At 30.6% G+C, this 21345-nt stretch overlaps 3 protein-coding genes across 4 annotated transcripts; all 3 read left to right on the top strand.

The window, feature by feature from the left end:
• The first annotated feature begins 868 nt into the window (after nt 1-868).
• LOC133031682 (CBL-interacting serine/threonine-protein kinase 5-like) lies at nt 869-2791 on the top strand. Its single transcript, XM_061105211.1, has one exon. The coding sequence runs from the start codon at nt 1270-1272 to the stop codon at nt 2629-2631; it is 1362 nt and encodes a 453-aa protein (XP_060961194.1). The 5' UTR covers nt 869-1269; the 3' UTR covers nt 2632-2791.
• A 9906-nt stretch (nt 2792-12697) lies between these two features.
• Nucleotides 12698-20264, top strand: LOC133031681 (uncharacterized). 2 transcript variants are annotated; one of them, XM_061105209.1, is made up of 8 exons: nt 12698-13252; nt 14161-14210; nt 18063-18152; nt 18236-18477; nt 18551-18766; nt 18854-18946; nt 19569-19673; nt 19754-20264. In XM_061105209.1, the coding sequence occupies exons 3-8, from the start codon at nt 18065-18067 to the stop codon at nt 20114-20116; spliced, it is 1107 nt and encodes a 368-aa protein (XP_060961192.1). In that variant the 5' UTR covers nt 12698-13252; nt 14161-14210; nt 18063-18064; the 3' UTR covers nt 20117-20264. The 2 variants fall into 2 exon arrangements, with proteins under 2 accessions (XP_060961192.1, XP_060961193.1); XM_061105210.1 differs by lacking the exons at nt 12698-13252; nt 14161-14210 and having other exon boundaries at nt 18056-18152.
• Nucleotides 14441-17969, top strand: LOC133032393 (uncharacterized). Its single transcript, XM_061106322.1, has 2 exons — nt 14441-16965; nt 17060-17969. Exons 1-2 carry the CDS (start codon nt 14441-14443, stop codon nt 17967-17969), a joined length of 3435 nt encoding a protein of 1144 aa, XP_060962305.1.
• Nucleotides 20265-21345: the final 1081 nt, after the last annotated feature.

Raw genomic sequence — 21345 nt, 5'->3', positions numbered from 1 at the left:
AATGTGATATTGAGAAAATTAAATTAAATTTATATAATCACGATAATATTAACTTAAAAATTAAAGACTTCCCTTACTATTGTTTTTTCATTCTCTCTTTCCATTGATATAAAAATATTTTTTTCTATCATTATTTATTTTATTTTTGTATATTAGTGAAGTTGAATTTTTCGTATTATTGGTTGTAGTTGCATGACACTACTATAGTATAGGTCAAGTAGAAATTTCTTTACATAAATATCGTAATTTATTATTAAAGCATTACTGCCTAAATAATGATACCTAATATTAATATTTTATAATAATTATTAAATTTATATACGTAGAATTTGTAACTATATTATTTAGGGTGTGTTTGGAAGTAAGTGTGTAATTACTAGGTAGGGTAATTACTAGGGTGGTAATTACACAGTTTAGTAATTACACTATATTTTAAAATGCAAGGTCTGTTTGGATATGAGGTTGTAATTATATATGAATTCCTAATATCTTGTTTGGTGAAATAATTAGTAATTACATGGGAAAATAATATTTTTTAGTAGTTAATGTTTAATATGGAAAGTTTGTAGTAATTACACAGTGTAATTACATTCAATTCTCATGGGGAGCATGAGAATTGGAGAGTGTAATCTGAACCCCTCAATTACTTCCAATTATAAAGTTACAGTGTAATTACATAGTCAGACAAACATGTCAAATTGTGTAATTACCTTCAATTACACACAAATTCAATTACATCGTAGCTTTCCAAACGCACCCTTAATTTATCACATCTAATATTTTTCTGCATTAAATATGTTTAAAATAAGTAATGTCCTCTTTACTATAAAATTTAAAGTATTGTTATTGGATACTAGTAATACCTAATATCTCTAAATATTTTATCTTGTAAAAAATAATCATATTAAATTATATAGGACTAAAATTTTAATTACAACAATATTCATAATAATAAGATATATTTATGCATAAATATAAAGATAGCCATTTACATTCTATGTGCTTTCAGAGTCTAGTCAGAGCCAAAAAAAAAAACCAGGTGCTCCAACGGCTGCTGGCCAGCCCTCCTTTCTCTTCTTCATCACCTTTATATCTCCATCCGAATCAGTTAATGACCATCCTCTCTAACCTGTCAGTCTCTTTAATTTCATGGAATCCATTCAAATCAGTATCTCCTCTGTTTTATCTTGGATTCCCTTATTATTGATCATCGTAACTTCACTACCAAACACCTTATAATCATATTAAACAAAAAAGGGAAATTGAAGTATGGAAGAAGAAAGACATGTGTTGTTCGGAAAATACGAGATGGGAAGATTATTGGGTAAAGGAACCTTCGCTAAGGTTTACTACGGGAAAGAAATGGCGAGCGGTGAAAGTGTAGCGATTAAAGTAATTAAAAAGGAACAAGTTAAGAGAGAAGGTATGATGGATCAGATCCAAAGAGAAATCTCTGTTATGCGTATGGTTCGTCATCCAAATGTTGTTCAACTCAGAGAAGTTATGGCTACAAAGACTAAGATCTTCTTCGTTATGGAATACGTTCGTGGTGGTGAACTCTTCGCTAAAGTCGCCAGAGGAAAGCTCAGAGAAGATCAAGCCCGTCGATATTTTCAGCAATTGATCTCAGCCGTTGATTTCTGTCACAGCAGAGGTGTATCCCATCGAGATTTGAAACCTGAGAATTTGCTCTTGGACGATAATGGAGATCTCAAGATCTCTGATTTCGGACTCTCTGCTTTGCCGGAACAGCTCCGAAACGATGGGTTACTTCACACACAGTGTGGGACCCCTGCTTACGTGGCACCCGAAGTACTCCGGAAAAAGGGCTACGATGGTCCCAAGGCTGATATTTGGTCTTGTGGGGTTGTTCTATTCGTTCTTCTCGCTGGGTTTCTTCCTTTTCAAGATGAGAACATCATGAAGATGTATCGGAAGATTTTCAGGGGAGAATTTGAATGTCCGCCATGGTTTACGGCCGAGTCAAAGCGGTTGGTGTTCAAACTGTTGGTGCCCGACCCGAATAGAAGGATAACTATTCCGGGTATTATGCGGGTCCCGTGGTTCTATAAAGGATTTACCCGATCCGTTTCGTTCTCTAATTCGACCCGAACAGAGTCCACTCTGGTTTCTGAATCAGAAGAAGAAGAAGAAGATTGGGTTAATAAAACGACGTCGTCTTCCTCGTCATCTTCTTCACCAAAATTCTTCAACGCGTTCGAGTTTATTTCATCGATGTCTTCGGGTTTCGACCTTTCGAGCTTGTTTGAGAACAAGAGGAAAACAGGGTCGATGTTCACGTCAAAGTGTTCCGCGACTACAATAATGGCGAAGCTTGAGTTTGTGGCTAAAGGTTTGAGCTTTAAGGTTGCTAAGCTTAAAGATTTCCAGATAAGGTTGCAGGGAGCTTCAGAGGGAAGAAAAGGTAAGCTTTCTGTGACAGCTGAGGTTTTTGAAGTGGCGCCGGAAGTCTCAGTGGTTGAGTTCTCGAAATCGTCCGGCGATACTTTGGAGTACGATAAGTTTTGTGATGAAGACGTTAGACCGGCGTTGAAAGACATTGTTTGGACTTGGCAAGGTGACCATATCGACAACAATGATTATAATAAAAAACAAGCTATAACTATATAATAATTATATCTATATATTTATATATAATGGTAAATATGGGTTGTGTATATATAGTTTGCTTTGCATGCAATTACCATGTTAAAGGTCACTACACAGTTTTGAGGTGTTTGGCTTTTTTTTTTTTCTTTCAAATTAATGCAAAAATGATATTTTCTTATAATCTTTTGTATATCTTAAAAATCATAGTTATTGTTTTGTAATTACTATGATTATTTCAAAGTTTGAGTCTTTCTTGATATACGTACCAAAAATATTATAATGGAAACCCTAACGCTATGTTTGGTAGAGATTAAATCTTTTGTTTGGTAAGAGGAAGATGAGAGATGGATGGAGAGAGACATTCTCCCTCTAAACTTAAAAAAATTCCAATCCATCTAATTTTGGGAGGATTGAAAAAAAAGACAAAAGAAAAAAAATTAATACAACTAATTAATCTTTCTAAAAAGTGACTAATAATATTTATATTCACAAGGATAGTTTTTGTAGTTTTTATTAATATTTTTTCTATTCATCACTTTAACTTCACACCTAATACAAAGGAGTTCTACAATATTCCTCCTACAACCCATTCCTTCTAATTTTCCATCCATCTTACATCTTACTCTCCCTCCTTACCAAACATAGCCTAAGGGACAACAACAAGGAACATGTTATGTCAATGATAAAGTATATTAATTAAAAATAAAATTGCTAATTAATTGTCTTAACAGTATATTAGAAATTTTTTATATTATTTATTATTAAATCAAAATATCCAGTAATTAATATTAAAATACATCAATAACAGTATATCATTCCTATTAAAATACTTAACATCTTAAGATGTTAGAATTCTCATTAAAAAGCCTTTCCATAAAAAAAAAAATAATAATAATAAAATAAATATAGTATATTAAAAAATTGTAACATAATTTGACTTCAAATTGAAGTATGGTGTAGGCGTATGCATATGCTACCAGCTCCATACCATGCTACTTTGCACTTGAAATAATAATGCATGTAGTGCTGTACATGTTCACAAAATAATAATAATAATAATAATAATAATAATAATAATGCATTACTATAACAACAAATAATTAATATATAAAAATATAAAGGTATTAATTATGATTCAATTTAATTTAAAAATATCAATTCCGTCATATATAAGTAGAGTGTGATTAATTATTAATGTATTAAGCTAATTATTAAAATTATTAATTATTCTAGCCTTTTCCCTTTGGACACTTTTTATTTTTTATTTTTTAAAGAGACAGCCTCTAAACCCTAAAACAGGGAAAAGTAACACCTAAATTCATCATTGTTAATTAAGCCAGGTTATCTCCAACAAACCACAACAATAACATTTTTTTTTTATTTCAATAATAGTGCAACACCAAAATATGTACTATTTATTATAAGAAAATAAAATTATTTTTAATAATATATAATATATGTGTATACAAGATCATAAAATATTATGTACATTTACTCACATACACAAACTCATTTAAAAAATAAAAATTAAATGAATTTTAACATTTTTTTTTTAAATTAGAAAGTGCATTACATAAACAAATATTAATGAAGTATTTTCTTTGATAAAAAAATAAAGATTAAGTTGAAAACTACCTCTTTTTATTACACATTGATTAAATATATAATTTTAAAATAATTTTAATTAATAAATACTATTTTTTTTATAATTAAAGTACTAAATACAACCTCGCGTAACTTATTAAAATTAAAATTTGTAATGCACATAATGAAAATATAACTTATAAAATTAAGTATCAATTAAAGAATAATATAATTAAAATAAAGATAAAAACTAAAATAAAAAATAAAAAATAAATATACAATTTAATTTCATCTCTATAAAAGATCTGAAATTTCTATACAAACGAATCTTACTTATCCAAAAGATTCTCAAACCAAATAGCATCTACCAAACTCATTTTTTTTAGGCCAAATGGTAAAAATTATATTTTTTACAAATTCAACAATTTTTTCACACATATATTCAAATGTGTTAGTTGTTGGAGCCACAAAACTTTATTCCTAACTTTCCAAACCGAGAAGCAATTAATTCCTTCTGAAATGAATTTAACATTACATGATGAATAATAATTAAGACAGTATAACATTGTCACTATCTTAATTCCGTAACGAATGAAAATTTGGCACCAAAACGTTTGAAATCATAACGATTATTCATGTTAATACCTAACAGAAGAATTATTGAACACGTGTCGCTTTTACCAATTATGATTATTATTATTAGGCTAATTAAGATTTTTGTCTCTTGAAGTTTGATATGTACCAAATCATACCCCTGAACTTTTAAGATCGTTGAAAATACCCACTGAACTATTTAGATTGTTGGATTTAAGGATTTTTTTTCCAATTTTAGTAAAAAAGTCTAACATGGATAAAAGTCCAATGGTCATAATTTAGTACATGTCAAAGTTCGAGAAGCATGATTTGGTAGATATCAAAGTCTGGAGAACATGATTTAGTATATAAACAATCAGTGAAGTAGTAAAATTGTATGAAATTAGACAGAAGTCCTTAAATCTAACAATCTCAATAGTTCAGAGAGCATTTTTAACGAACTTAAAAGTTCAGGGAGCATGATTTAGTACAAATTAAAATTCATGGGCAAAAATCCTAATTAGCCTTATTATTATTATTATTATTATTATTATTATTATTATTATTATTATTATTATTATTAATTTGAGGGAATTAATTAACCACACCAATTAAATCAGTACTAGTATCATAAAGACAAACAAAAACATAAGCTGGTGATTGGAGAAGCGTGTAAACTTAATAGCAATTTTTGTAGTACAAACTTACTACCAATCACTTCAGGATTACGTTTTTATTATAGCTCATAATAGAATGTTTCATTTTCATCTTATTATAATTACTATATATATATAGTGAGACATTATCTTGGATTTAGATAATGACGTGTCATGCAATTGAATCATTACATTTAACCTTGCAAAAGTGAATAAGATCAAAACAAACTTATTGCTAAATTAATTTGTACGATATATTCCTTATTTTTAGAAACGAAATAAAGTTAATACCGCACAGTTGTTGCCATGTAATTGGAGCTAGCTCCACTTTAATACAAAACCAAATCAAATCCTATCTAAAAACTTCTATCACTTAACACATTATTTATTTTAAATATATATTTTTTTTAATATGGAACTTTAAACTAATTATAATTTAAAAATTATTTTTATTTATAATTAACTTAAATTGAGACATAATATTATTATAACAATTTATTTATTGGAGGTATTCTTGAATATACACTGAAGAAGGCAGTTGTGTTGAGTGTGAGTGGATCGAGTATAAATTTGAGTGAGATAGAGTGAATAAAATGATGAGATAATTAATATATATGGTCCCCATGAGATGATATATTATTGTTCACTGCATTATTGCACTTGTTATGTCCACAATATTGGCCTGCAAGAATATTGAGTTGACTAGAATTCTTGTCTTTAGAATTCCAATATATCCCTCTAAAAGGGCAAACAATCTAGGCCTTCTTTTTTTTTTTTTTGATTACTAATCCTTAATTGTTAAATTCTTAAATACAGTCACTACAACATTTTTACTACCGGCGGAAGTAATACCGGCGGAGCCAAACCGCCGGTATTAATGGGGTTATTACCGGCAGAAAAGGCATTCCGCCGGTATTACTTTTGAATAATTAAAAATTAATTAAATATTTATTTAAATTTAGTATTCCCGGCGGAACTTTAGTATTACCGGCGGAAAAAGACTAATACCGGTGGATTATTGCCGGCGGGTTCCGCCGATATTAGTCAGGGGATTCTGACCGTTTTATTAATACCGGCGGAACCCCTATTAATACTGGCGGGTCCTGCCGGTAATAAATGTCTATATAATCCCCCCCCCCATAACTCAGAAAACATTTTCTATTTCCCCACTCCATTTCACACCACCCCACTCCGACCCTTCTCCTCCTCCTCCTCCTCCTCCTCCTCCCTAAGCTCGACCCTCCTCTGCCATAGTCCCCTTCTTCGAGTCGTCCTCCTCCGCCATAGTCCGCCCGTTTGCCACCGTGAAGCGCCATTGCACCATCATTTTTTTTTGACAGGTAATGTGTTTTTCATTATGGTTTTTTCATTTTTTTCATTTTATTTTTATTTTTCTTTGATAGTTATTAGTTTTTTCTCCATGTTTGAAGTTTTGGGGGAGATATTTTGCTCGAAACAGTAACGGAAAGTGAAAACGAGGGAGTAGTAAAAGCTTGGCAGAAAAATTTACAGGTTTGTTTTTTTTTTTTTTTTTCAATCTTTGAATGTTTAGTAATTGGTATATTACATTTATATATCTGCGTATGTGTAAATTTTTATGCAAATGTATGTGTAAATATATAATTTTGTGTTTAGTAGTTTTTATGCAACTGTTTAGTAATTTTTTTGTGTATGTGTAAATATATAATTTTGTGTATGTCTAATATATGTGTTATATGAATGCATAATTTTTAAACAATATATTATATTATATATATGATATGTATATATGTATATACATATATATAATTTTTAAACAGTGTATATATTATATTATATGTATGTATAATATATTGTTAAAAATTATGAATATGTAAATTTATTTTAGTGTGTATATATAGTAATATATATAATGTATTGTTTAAAAATTTTAAATATGTAAATTTTTATATAATAATAAATATAATATATATTATATATATGCTTAAAAGTTTTAAATGTGTAAATTTGTAAAATTTTAGATTTTAAGTTTATATAGTAATAAATGTATTTTATAATAATAAATGTGTATTTTTGTTTAATATTTAGAATTTTGATAGTTAAAAAATTATAAGCTTGTTAAATAATTAATTTTGTAATGTTTTTTATTTTTTTTAAAAAAAATAGAATAAGAATATATTAATTACTTAAAAAGTTTATTATAATAAAATAATATTTTAAAATAATTATGTAATATTGTAGTATATAAATAATAAAGATTTAACATGAAGAAAATTATAAATTAAAAGTGCTTTGAAAAATAAATATACAAAAATATAATTAAGTAGAGTAATATAAAAAATCATAAATAATACATATAAAAAATTTGAAATAATAAATTTTTAAAAATAAAATAAAAATAAATTAAATTAGTTATAAATTTTTTAAATAAAAAAATGTAATACATATATAAAGTAATACTTATTTAGAAGTATAAATATGAAAAATTAATTTAATTAATTAATTGTAAAATAATTTTTAAATTATTAAATAAGTATTATTAAATATAATAATTTAATTTTTTAAAAAAAAATCCTGAAAATTTAATATGTCATAAATTTGAAAATTTAATGGGAGGATCTCCACAACAGCCTATGTATGGTTAGATTTTCAGTGCGCAGAGCCAGCAACAACAACAACAACCTATTTTGGTTCGCCCGCATCCTCGACAGTTTATGGAGATCTTACCTACACTGCAGACTGGACAACCTTATTATCCTGCCCCGCCAGCTCAATCCCGTGATAATCTTGATGGTTCAAGACTTAGCTCGAATGCAGATGAATTTTTAGAATATACTGATTTGAACAATGATAGTTAGGTGTTTTTAATGTTAGAGATATTATTACAATGGAAGAAAATCAAAATATTGCAACTCTATTGTAATACAATACAAGGACCAACAAAAAGATTAAATAAATGTTACAACAACATAATATACAATATATATACACTATATATATTATATATAAGAAATATAGAAGAAGATAAGAACACATGCAATATAAAATATGTGTATATAATAAGAGAATAATATATATGTATAAACACTCACTCACAACCTTGAGTACGTAGATTAGTGGGGATCACCATGACTTGAACAAGGTATTACACCTTTGTCCAAAAGCTTATTTCCCCCTATCTCTAAGCACTAAGGGAACTCTCTAGGAAATAGCTTTGGGAATTATCAAGCCTTTTAGGGTTTTCTAGCAAAGTGCTTTCTTGATAGAAAACTTCATCTCTCTCAAATGAGCACCAAAGACCTCCTTTTATAATGTATGGGTGATCACTTAGAATTCAAAATACACAACACTCATTTCTCTCATATAAATGAGTATTAATATAGTTTGTAACAACTATATTTCATACCATTTGAATCCTATCATCAAATTGTGTAACAACCCTTTTATTACACTAATAATGTGTGATCAACACATGAGTTACAAGTGACAACAAATTGTAACTCATCTTCAAGTTACAACATGTAGGTTACAAAAGTGTAGGTTAAATTATAGGTTACACATTTATTTACCATGCACTTAATATATATTATTCACATAATATTATATCATACCACATTTTAATCTACATATTATTATATTAAAAATAATATAACAATCCCCCACTAGATTAAAATGTGATACACACTTGTAACACACTTGTAACATTTATTTAATCAATCAAAATATTATATCAAAATATAACATTCCCCCACTTTGATTGAATAAATACACACTTTTAAAGAAGTCTTGCTTAGGTGCATTAGGTAAAATGTCTTTCGACTTGAATTTTACCTTAGTGTAGTTACCACAAAGTTTGATGAAATTTTGGTTGCCGTAGCATTGAACCACTATTTCTTTAGTACAAACCGGTGATAACACACACACCCTCGCTAATGCTCACTTGAGACCGCGTGTCTCGCTCTTGCACCGTTAATGGCCATGTGCAAAATTCCAATTCATAGACTCTCTAGAGAATACTCCCGATTCTCATAAGAGGCGGCACCACCTCTAGTCCATATAGGTGGAGTTTTAGTGTCTCACCACTCGTTAGACACTTCTTAAGCTTAAGTGAGTTTTCTTAAGCTTAAGCTCCATTAAAAAACCTTTTGGTTTTAACCCTCAATTTTACAACATGTACTCATCCATAGATGGGACAATTGAGTACCACATTCACTCTATTGACTTGTTATTACCTATTGAACTTAAGACTAGATTTTTACTAGTGTTAAGATAGGTTACCATCAATGAGCAAAACGCTAAGGGAGTTTAGGTCCCATCCCTCGAAAATTCATGCTTTAATCTTGTACGGAGATTAAGCGATTTGTTATAACCTCTCACTATTGATTCCATGTGAATCATGCATGCCAAAAAATATAGTGTTCACTTTATGACCACTTTTCTCCTTAAGTACTTAAGCTTTGAAAATTTAATCATAAAAGATTAATTTTCACTCAACTCAAATTCTCAATAATTTTGATACCAAGCATATCAAAAATACACTAATTTAGACACCAAATATGTCTAAATTCTCATATTTTAATTTTAGACACCAAGTATGTCTAAACTTTCTCATATTGGAGTATGCACCCCCACATTTTCACATTTCATTATCAAGACAATATCTTGATTTTAAAATATAGAAGACTACTTTGTCTCTATAATTCTTTTTTTTTTTTTTTTTTTTAAAAAAAATTTCCTTCTTGAAATTATTTTTACCAAAACTTTGACACTAAATATGTCAATATTTTCACTTATGCACATAGCCAAACTTGATTTAGAATTTGAATTCAAAATCAAATAAATTAATCAATAATGTCTCAACACATTTTGATTAAATTTGTGGCTCACCCCCACATTTTTACCATAAAGTGTATATAAAATATCACTTTTGTGTATTTTTCTCTTCAAATGACTCTTTAAGGCCACTTAATACCATTTGACATTTTTAGTTTTCTCAACAAAACTAAAATATCAAACTCACATTACTACTCATAAAATAATGTGATTATTTTTACTCATAATTTTAAGGTTATCTCCTTATTGAGATTAGCCCAAAATTATACCAAAGTTAACAAAATTCTCATCAATTTTGTTCACAACTTTGATCATTTAATATTCAAAATTGCTTCTCCAATTTTGTTATCTTTTCACTATTTTTGAATACACATTGATTCATTTACTTTTGAGTCCAAAATTGCTCTTCCAATTTATGGCTCATTTCACAAGTTTGGATTTACTTTTAATCCATTTGTTCTTGCTATGACAAGACAATTCTCTTAAGTGTAACTCTTATAGTTCACTTTTTTTTTTTTATCTCATAAAGTGAGATAATTATCACTTTAAATTCTCAAAGAATGTAACTTCTCACAAGTTACAATTTTTTTTTTTTTTTTTAAAATCACTATTGAAAAAAACAAAATTCAAATTCTCTTTATTCACAATATATATGATAATAATCTCCACATCAATAGTAATAAACACTATTATACTACTATTAATATTATTATCATATATATTATATAATTTGTATATTAATATACAAAATTAATATATATAACTCTCATGCATGAATTATAACTCTCAAATAATAATTCTATGCCAACTAATATAATATGTATGTTACTAATCAACATAAAATATGTAACCATACACATAATATCAATATTAAATTCACAATATATATGTTACATATCTCATATATATATAACATATATACTATAATATACATATATATATCATATACACATAATATATACATTAATTACACAACTATATATGTTACATACCTCACACATATATAACATATATATATACACTTTAATATACATGCATGATATATATTATATACACATATATACATATATTATATATGCATGTCTCACATAAATACATAGAAGTAATTATTTCTACATATTTAATCTCACTAATATATATTATATCACATGCTCTACATATATGTAATATATATTACTCATACATACATATTATATATTATATATCTCACATATATACATATAATAACATGATATAAAATTCAAATATCATATTATATACTACTATATATATTAATATGATATAATCACATGATCACATATATGTCACATACACTACAAGAAACTAGGTCTGTAACGAGGACATCTATACCGAGGACATGTCATCGTTATTAGTGTTTTCGCACCAGCGGGAAAAATTCGCGGTTTTTTGTGGGTAAAGTTTCAGTACCGTGGATAGGTCCTCGTTATTAGTTCTAACGAGGACACCTTTAATTCCTTTTTTTTTTCCAGCTTCGTCTTCCTCGCCAGAAATCCCCTTTTGATACTTGAAAACCCTCACCAGAAAAGGGCTTGGTCTTCCTCATCGTCCACCTCGCTCCGACGGCTTGGTCTTCCTCGGTCATCGTCCAACTGAAAGGGGCTGAAAAACACTCAAGCTACTCCTCTCCTCTTCGCCATTGGTGAGTTCTGTACCTGCAACTTATTTGATACAAGTTGAACAAAAATATGTATATACTGACATAATAGTGTAGAGTTTGTTAAATATACTGATGAGAAGAGAAATATTCATCATCGTTGGGTTGTTCTTCTCATTTTCGAAGTAAAACTCAGTTTCTTTCTTAGACTTTTTTGTGGTATTAGCCATCAAAACCAGTAAAAAAGCTTTAATACCCAAATATAAGGCACAACACAAAGCTGAACACTTCTTGTAGCTTCTTAAACATAGTGGTTTCACAAATTTTTTGGGAGATTTTTGTTTGTTTTTACTGTTTATATATTAATAATAATTAACAATATCTCATTTCCCATACATTAACTTTTGCTTTGAAACAGACACACTCTCTTCTTCGATTGGTGAAGCCCCTCCACTCTTCCTCTTCTTCCTTCTTTTGCTTCATCAACCAGGTATCTCTCTCTCCTTAGTTAGTTTGTTCTCTTAGTTTTGCTTGGATGTTTCCCCTGTTGGGATTGGCCGGTTTTTTTCTCAGTTTGTTTTCCTTGTTGCTCTCTTGTTTGGTGCTCTTGTGAAGCCCAGTAATCAAAAAAATAAAAAAAAAGAAAAGAAAAAAAAAACTAGGTATCTCTCTATATATATATATGTGCGTGTTGGAAATCTGTAGTCGGTTGAATGTTGTGTTTCTCAATTTTGAATCATTGCTCTGTTTCCCCAAATTGATTAGTGATGAGTGAGTCATTCATTCATCCAAATGCTGAGTTGAATTAAGCATTAGTTTTACTAATTCAATATATGAGTGATTGAAGTGGAACTCAAATTCATTCTTAACCTTCATTATGTATGTATAGTTTTACCATTGGGCAGAAACCATTGCTCGAAAGTACAAGCTATGTCTCTTCAGAAATCTTAGTGTGAAGTTTTTAACACAACTTAGTTGTTTTCTTCAGTAATTTCCTAATGAAAAGTTATACATTTGTACCCATTGTTTGAAACGCCTAATTTCTTAATGAAAAGTTATGGTTGTACTTATTGTTCAAAATGTAATTTGTTAATGAAAAGTTATAGCTATAATTAATAGTTATAACTTTAATGAAAAGTTATATTTGTGTTCACTGTTAAAAAGAACAATTATATTTGTGTTCACTTGTTGTCATTTTGGCAATTTTTTTTTCTAATATTTACTTAAAATGCATGAGCTAATGTGACTTGGAGCAGGTGTTTGCATTGATTCAAATTTCTTGTGTAGTCCTGAGTTTATTACTTTTAACTCTTTGGGTTCTGTTTTCTTGATGTCTAGATTGTTGGCAGCATAACGGCAGTGTTGTCTTCTCTTCTTGTTGGGAAGGCAGGGCCAATGGAAGGTTGGCTTTGATTTTTATTTCTCTTTTCAGTATGAATTGTACAAATTTAATTTGTTTTATTTGTGTTTTGGTTACATGATGTGAATACTTGTTCTTATTATACTGTATGAGCCCTTCTAAAGATAATTTCTACTTTAACTGAGAAAAAACTAAAAAATTCCCACCAAGGAAATAAATAGACCAGAAAGCAAAGAACAACTATTAAAAGCCTTTCTCTTTCTAAATTGTCAAACTGAATGCAGAGAAAGAGAGCTACTTACACTGTCTTTGATGCCCCTTTACCAAGAATCTTATTGTAGTTAGAGGAAAAAGAGAAAAAAAAAACAGTAAAGATTGAACTTTTAAAACTAAGTTTGATCAACATGTCCAAAATTAGATATAAAAGAGTCCTAAAATTTAATAAAATTTAATTTTACTTTTATGTAAATCAAATAATTTTTTTTAAATAAACAGATTGAACTTTTAAAACTAAGTTTGTTCTCTTTCCCTTTTCTTTCTTATTCATGTTTAAGACTTCCCAGTTTTATTTTGAGTGGGGCAAAAAGAGATTAAATAGATTGTAGAGGTAGGTCAAGAGAGCCCATTCTCTGACTCCACTGAAAAACATTTACTATCCCATGTCCAATTGAGCAAGACACTTGTAATGTTAGGTCACTGTCATTTTTTGTAGACATTCAGACTAAAGCCCACAACAATCAGTCATTCACAAAAGCATAATTTGTTTTAGACATAGAATTTTTTTACTTTGGACTAATATGGTGCTAAAGTTATATATATATTTAGACTTATAGCTGCTAAATGTGTCAAATATATATAAAACAGATGGCTATTTTTTTTGAATTTCTGTATTAATATTTTTATGTTCATAATTATTAATTTTTTTTTTTTTTTTTGAATTGTTGAGCAAGGTTTGGAAGCTTAAAGGCATAGCAAGTTAAGGTTATCTTTATTAAAGTTGGTAAGCTACTAAACTCTTATTCTTAATAATTTAAAAATGTTATATGAGTAATATTTTAGATATTATCTGTAGTGAAGTAGGTTCTGCGAATAAATATACTGCGGTCGGATGGGTGGAATATATATGCATGTTAGAGGAGTTTGAATATCTTAAATATTCATCCATAGTGATAGTGTTTTAGCTATATAATTGGTAATTAAAATTATTTTGTGCAGTAAAATACACACATAATGTCGATAGACAAGAGTTGGATTAACAATTCAAATCGATTGTCTAATGATTATGAAAGTGGGGCTTTGGCTTTTGTTGAGAGAGCTAGACAATTCGTAGACTCGAGGGGATTGGTGAAATGTCCTTGTAATAAGTGTGTGAACGTCGAATTTCAAACGATTGATGTCTTAGAAAGTCATCTCTTTGTAAATGGCTTTTTACGGAGTTATACCAATTGGAATTGGCACGGTGAAGAGGAAATAATACCAACAAGAACCGCAGATGTAATAGAGGAAGATGAGATGATAGATATTGTTAGTGACATTATGCAACATGCCAATTGTGTAGATGAAGAGAACGAGCATGAGGAGATTCCTGAGCAAGGATTTAATAGTAGAGTAGATTATAGTGATTTATTTGAGGAGATAGGAGCTCCATTATTCCCTGGATGTCAAAAATACACATCATTAAATTTCATGGTGAAGATGATGCATTTCAAAGTCTTAGGAAAGATTCCTGAGAAAATATTTGATGGAATATTGGAGTTATTACATGATGCGTTTCCAGCCCCGAACAAACTTCCCAAAACGCATTATGCAGCAAGAAAGTTGATGCGTAAATTAGGGCTGGGGTACGAAAATATCCAAGTTTGTCCGAATAATTGCACATTATTTTGGAAAGAACATGCTGGAAAATCAAAATGTCCTATTTGTGGGGAGGATCGATGGGTGGACAATAACACCAAGGGTAAGAAAGTGCCGCGTAAAGTGATGCGTTATTTTCCTTTAACCCCTCGGTTAATGCGAAAATATGCATCGAGGCATATTGCTCAACACATGAGATGGCATCATGAGGAACGTATCAAAGAAGAAGGTGTGTTGCGCCATCCTGCAGATGGGGAGGCTTGGAAGGATTTTGATCGAAATAATCCAACGTTTGCAATGGAACCAAGGAATGTGCGTTTAGGTTTGGCTGCTGATGGATTCAATCCTTTCGGTAACATGAGTCAATCTTACAGTATGTGGCCAGTTGTGTTGACGACGTATAATTTGCCGCCGTGGTTGTGTATGAAAGAGACTAATTTCATGTTGAGCCTATTGATTCCCGGTCCTAATTCGCCTGGAAAGGACTTTGATGTTTTCTTAAGGCCATTGATTGATGAATTGAAAGAATTATGGGTGTCTGGTGTACGTACTCGAGATGCTGTTGATGGTAGTTCCTTCAATCTTCGGGCGGCCTTGTTGTGGACTATAAATGATTATCCAGCAAGGAGTAGTCTCTCTGGATGGAGTGGTCAAGGCTACTATGCTTGTCCTACATGCAATGTGGCAACACCTTCTATTCGTTTGCATAAAAAGATTGCTTATTATGGCCATAGGCATTTTTTACCAATTAAACATCGTTTTAGAAGAAACAAGAAAGCATATGGCACTGTTGAAAAGAGACCACCACCGGAGGAACTAAGTATGGAAGATATGTTCACACAAATGAGTTTTATACCAGAATCTCTTCCTGGTAAACATGAAAGTTATGGCGGGCAAAAAAGAAAGCGTACAGAAGAACAAGTTGGTTGGAGAAAAAAGAGTATATTCTTCGAGCTCCCATATTGGGCCAACATGAAGCTACGTCACAATCTAGATGTTATGCATGTTGAAAAAAATGTGTGTGATAGTTTAGTAGGCACAATAGTTGGGTTGGAGAATAAGACCAAAGATACAATTAATGCTAGATTAGACCTCGAAAAAATGAATATAAGACCAGAGTTGCAGCTGAAAAGAGTAAATGGCCGATTCCAAAAACCTGCTGCAAAGTACACCTTCACACCAAGGGATCGAAAAAAATTTTGTCAATTTCTTAAATCAGTCAAGTTTCCAGATGGTTTTGGATCCAACCTAACAAAAAATGTGATTGATAATGACAATAAGATCACTGGTTTAAAATCACATGATTGTCATATCATCATGCAACGCCTTTTACCAGTTGGTGTGAATGCATTTTTAGATAAATCATTCAGCACACCAATTATCGAGTTATGCACTTTCTTCAAACTTATATCTGCTAGAACTCTACTAGTCTCAGATTTGGAAAAAGCAAAAACATCAATACTTGAGATTGTTTGCAAGTTAGAAAACATTTTTCCTCCAGCTTTTTTCGATATTATGGTTCATCTAGTCATTCATTTACCACAAGAAGCAATACTTGGAGGCCCAGTTCACATGAGATGGATGTATCCATTTGAGAGATACATGAAAAAGTTAAAGAATTATGTTCGTAATAAAGCACGCCCGGAAGGGTCAATAGCAGAAGGATATGTGATGGATGAGGCATTAACATTTTGTTCAATGTACTTGAAAGGAGTGGAGACACGATTTAATCGTCCAGATCGAAATGTAGATGTTGTTCCATCACTTTCAAAATTATCAGTTTTTCGGTCTCAAGGTCGTCTAATCGGTAAGAAACAATTGAGACCCCTAGGTGAAGAAGAGAAGAAAACAGCTGAGTGGTATGTTCTAAATAATTGTGCTGAGATCGCACCATATATTCAGTAAGTATTTTAAATATTAATATCCAATTCAATTTGAACCATTCAAATAGTCAAATTTTTTTAAATAATTAATAATTTATTATCTTTGATGTAGAGAACATATGAATATTCTTCTTTCTAGAGGGGTTGAACACTTAGAACAAGTACAACGGAATGAATTTTCTTCTTGGTTTTATAACAAGCTTTATGATCTTCGAAGATTAGGATCTCCAGAGGCATCTGATGAGTTATTCTCTTTAGCATCGGGGTCCTCCAATCTTGTTGCCTCGTACCCTGGGTGTGTTGTAAATGGAGTTAGATTTTTGTGTCTTAAGAGGGACGAGAACAAGAAAACTCAAAACAGTGGTGTTTCTGTAGTGGGAGTTGAAAATAAAACTTATTATGGCCAATTGGAAGAAGTTATTGTGATGTCATATCTCAGTGGATTTTCTGTTGTATTATTTAAGTGTAAATGGTTTGACACTAGTCGACCCTCAGGAAGATTAAAGTCTGAACAAAACATCATTAGTATCAACACTAGTTTTGAGGGATTCAAAGATGATAAATTCATTTTAGCAAATCAGGCTAACCAAGTTTTCTACATTGAGGATCTCAAAAACAAATTTGACTGGAAAGTCATCCAAGAAGTTCATCATCGAAATGTGTGGGATATTCCGCAAATTGATGAACATTTGGAGGATATTGAAGTGGATGTTATGCATGATACAACTTCATCTGATTTCCAATTGTTTGTTGATCTTGGTCCATTACCAGAGATTAACTTTCAACGTATAGGGGCTCCAACAGAGTTTGTGGATATCGATAATAATCCACTTGATGAGGATGACACGGATGAAGTGGAGGAGGAAGACATAGATGAAGTAGATGGTGAAGAGATGGAAGAAGTAGTGGAGGAAGACAAAGAAGAAGCATATGAGGAAGATGAAGATGACAATGAGAGCAACACTAAAATTGATAATTCAGAAGAAATTTATAATGATGATGATTATTATAGTGATGAATAAGTGGTAATCTATTACATATATATTGTTAATTAGTACTTTATTATATTATGATATTAAAATTATTATAATGTTTCTAATATTTATATTTCTCAGATATGACAGATATTGCTCGTTCTCACGGGGGTGATGGAGGAAGTGATCCTCCTCTTGGTCCGACAAATATTGGAGCTGACTGTGTGCGAGGTTATATAATTTAAAACATTTAAGTTATGTTATTAATATTTATGGGAATATACTAACTTATGAATATTTAAACATGACAACAGCTCCTCCAAAGAAACGTGGACACCATAAGGGATTAAGCACACGAGAAAAGCGAGAAAACCTCAAACGTCCACTGCCTATTGAATGGGACATCAAAGGAAAGACATACAAGGAGATGGGTCCGTATTGTTCAGACTTTTCAAGGGAGTTAGGATTGCTCGTACGACAGTACACGGATCCAAACTACCTAAGTTGGGCAGAAGTACCTGACTCTGTGAAGAAGAGGATATTGTCTAGAGTAGAGGTGAATTATTTTTAGAGTTAAATTGCTTCTTATTAATTATATATAATATTAACTAATGAAGTTTTTTTTACAGGATAATCTTTTCGATATCGGTCGAGAAAGATATGGATCAGATCATCTCTTTGGTATCTTAACAGGCATTGATAAATCTTGTGCCAAAAAATATAGCGAATTCAAACATCAACTCAAACAACACTTGGAAAATAATGGTCCTACAACTCCATATGCTGGATGCACTTTAGACCAATGGAAAAAGGCCATTGAATTTTTTGAACTACCTAATGTGAAGGTGTTTTATTTTTATTCAACCTCAATTGAATTTTTACTAAACTATCTTCATTTCACATATTAATATCTCCATATTTATTTTTGATAGAAACGTTCGGAGATCAATGCATTAAATAGGAAAAAATTGAAGGAGTTGAGCCATGGAGGATCTCAATCTATACCTGCTTTGCGTTATAAAAGGGTACGATTAATTTATAATATAATTACCTCCTTACATTCAATATTTAAAGTAATGAAGCTTAAGACGAATGGTACTCTTTCTGCTTATTGAAACATTACTAGCTATAATGTAATTGCAAACATTACTTGTTGTATTGTTCTTGGTGATTATTTAATACTTCATTGTGCTATCAAAATGAATTTACTTGATACGTATAGGCCTATGTATTTTAATATAGATATAACTAGGATTTTGGTGGACTGGTATTTATGTTGCTCTACATCTAGTTGTTGCCTTTTTCCTTGTTGAAACTTAATTTGAGGCTTTTAGCTATGTGTTTATGTTTGTGACTAAGCTGTTTGTAGCTACACGTAAATATAGCATAAGATGGTAGATTGTTGTTTACATTTTCTGTAAGGATAATCAGAATGAAGATTAGGAGAAATCTTAACATAAGGGTATGTTATCTCTGTTTCTTGTAGCTTGGTTTAGAAAATATGTGATCAGAAATGTTAAGTACTATCGGTTTTAAATGTGTGTATATGTAAAAATGGTATTAGGTATTTTGGTAGATTTTTGAATTATTTGTGTTTTGTTGTTATTACTTTGAATAATAATAATAAAAATTACATCTATATCACAGCGTGATCCGGAGTCTGGGCGATTGGCACCGATCCCAGATGCTTGGCAGGCCACTCACCATAAGCAGGGCAAAGGATGGGTGACCGACACTGCTAGAGAAACATGGGTATATTTTAAACAAATATTATCTTTATATTTTTTGTCTAAATAAATTTTATAATTAATTTAAATATTATTGTTTAATAGGAAAAAATGATTGCCATACGTGAGACACAACAAACACAGTCCATTCCAAATACTGAAGTGTCAGGCAATGTCATTAATCCAGAAGACAAAGATTTATCACTTGTGCAATCTGTTTTTGGAAGACATCGTGGGCACCAAAAGGGTTATGGGCGTCTAATTAGCACAAGAGAGATGACAGGACCACCTACATTTACCCAACCTCCTCCACCTCAGACTGGTGCATATGTTGGAGCTGATGTCATAGCTGATATGCAAGAGCGGATTAGACAGCTGGAGGAATTGGTTAGGACAAATGGTGTCACTCCGAGAACGCAGAATCCACCTCAACAATCTGATCACTCTGATGATGGAGGAGCGAGTTAGTAGTTGTGTTTATATATAATGTTTATTTTTTTTACGAACCATTTTATTAGCATGTTAGGTAATTAAACTTATAACTTTAAAATTTAAAAAAGTAAATTTACGGTATTTCAATATTAATGTGAAAATAAAAAAAAATATGATATATTTATTATGAAAATTAATAATGAATAAAGAAATGTGCTTTACAAAAAAAAAAAAAAAATTGTTGTCGGAAAAAGTCTCTATAACGAGGACAATGTCCTCGGTATAGATGGGTTCGTTAGGCCAAAATGAAAGTTTTTACCGACAACATGTCGAAGCTTGTACCGACAACAATGTCCTCAGTAGACCCTTTAACGAGAACACCACTATTGTCCTCGTTGGAAACCAGTTTCTAACGACGAGGCTCTAACGAGGACATTTTAGCGAGGACAAGTCCTCGCTATAACCTTTTAACGAGGACATCTAAAGTTCTACCGAGGACATTTGTCCTCGTTATAGACCCTGTTTTTTGTAGTGATATATATATCATATATATATTACTATCATATAAAATAGTAAATCACATAATATACACCACCATGCTCACCCATGAATGGTTTTCACATAAAATCTCTTATCCTTGTATTCTCACAATCTTGATTTATCTCCTCTTCCATTGAAAAGGAATAAGCTTTTGATTGTTAGAGATATTATTACAATGGAAGAAAATCAAAATATTGCAACTCTATTGTAATACAATACAAGGACCAACAAAGAGATTAAATAAATGTTACAACAACATAATATACAATATATATACACTATATATATATATTATATATAAGAAATATAGAAGAAGATAAGAACACATGCAATATAAAATATGTGTATATAATAAGAGAATAATATATATGTATAAACACTCACTCACAACCTTGAGTACGTAGATTAGTGGGGATCACCATGACTTGAACAAGGTATTACACCTTTGTCCAAAAGCTTATTTCCCCCTATCTCTAAGCACTAAGGGAACTCTCTAGGAAATAGCTTTGGGAATTATCAAGCCTTTTAGGGTTTTCTAGCAAAGTGCTTTCTTGATAGAAAACTTCATCTCTCTCAAATGAGCACCAAAGACCTCCTTTTATAATGTATGGGTGATCACTTAGAATTCAAAATACACAACACTCATTTCTCTCATATAAATGAGTATTAATATAGTTTGTAACAACTATATTTCATACCATTTGAATCCTATCATCAAATTGTGT

This window comes from Cannabis sativa, chromosome X, assembly GCF_029168945.1.
Source record: "Cannabis sativa cultivar Pink pepper isolate KNU-18-1 chromosome X, ASM2916894v1, whole genome shotgun sequence".
NCBI classification, from domain to species: domain Eukaryota; kingdom Viridiplantae; phylum Streptophyta; class Magnoliopsida; order Rosales; family Cannabaceae; genus Cannabis; species Cannabis sativa.
The sequence above is the reverse complement of the archived record's forward strand: the minus strand, read 5'-3'. Positions and strand labels throughout refer to the sequence as shown.

Bases quoted from the DNA above. Each gene is read 5' to 3' on its own strand.
- LOC133031681 (XM_061105209.1), top strand. From the start codon at position 18,065: ATGACAGATATTGCTCGTTCTCACGGGGGTGATGGAGGAAGTGATCCT. The intron at 18,767-18,853 runs GTGTTTTATTTT...TATTTTTGATAG, and splicing joins TTGAACTACCTAATGTGAAG to AAACGTTCGGAGATCAATGC. The intron at 18,947-19,568 runs GTACGATTAATT...TCTATATCACAG, and splicing joins CTGCTTTGCGTTATAAAAGG to CGTGATCCGGAGTCTGGGCG.
- LOC133031682 (XM_061105211.1), top strand. From the start codon at position 1,270: ATGGAAGAAGAAAGACATGTGTTGTTCGGAAAATACGAGATGGGAAGA.
- LOC133032393 (XM_061106322.1), top strand. From the start codon at position 14,441: ATGTCGATAGACAAGAGTTGGATTAACAATTCAAATCGATTGTCTAAT. The intron at 16,966-17,059 runs GTAAGTATTTTA...TCTTTGATGTAG, and splicing joins GAGATCGCACCATATATTCA to AGAACATATGAATATTCTTC.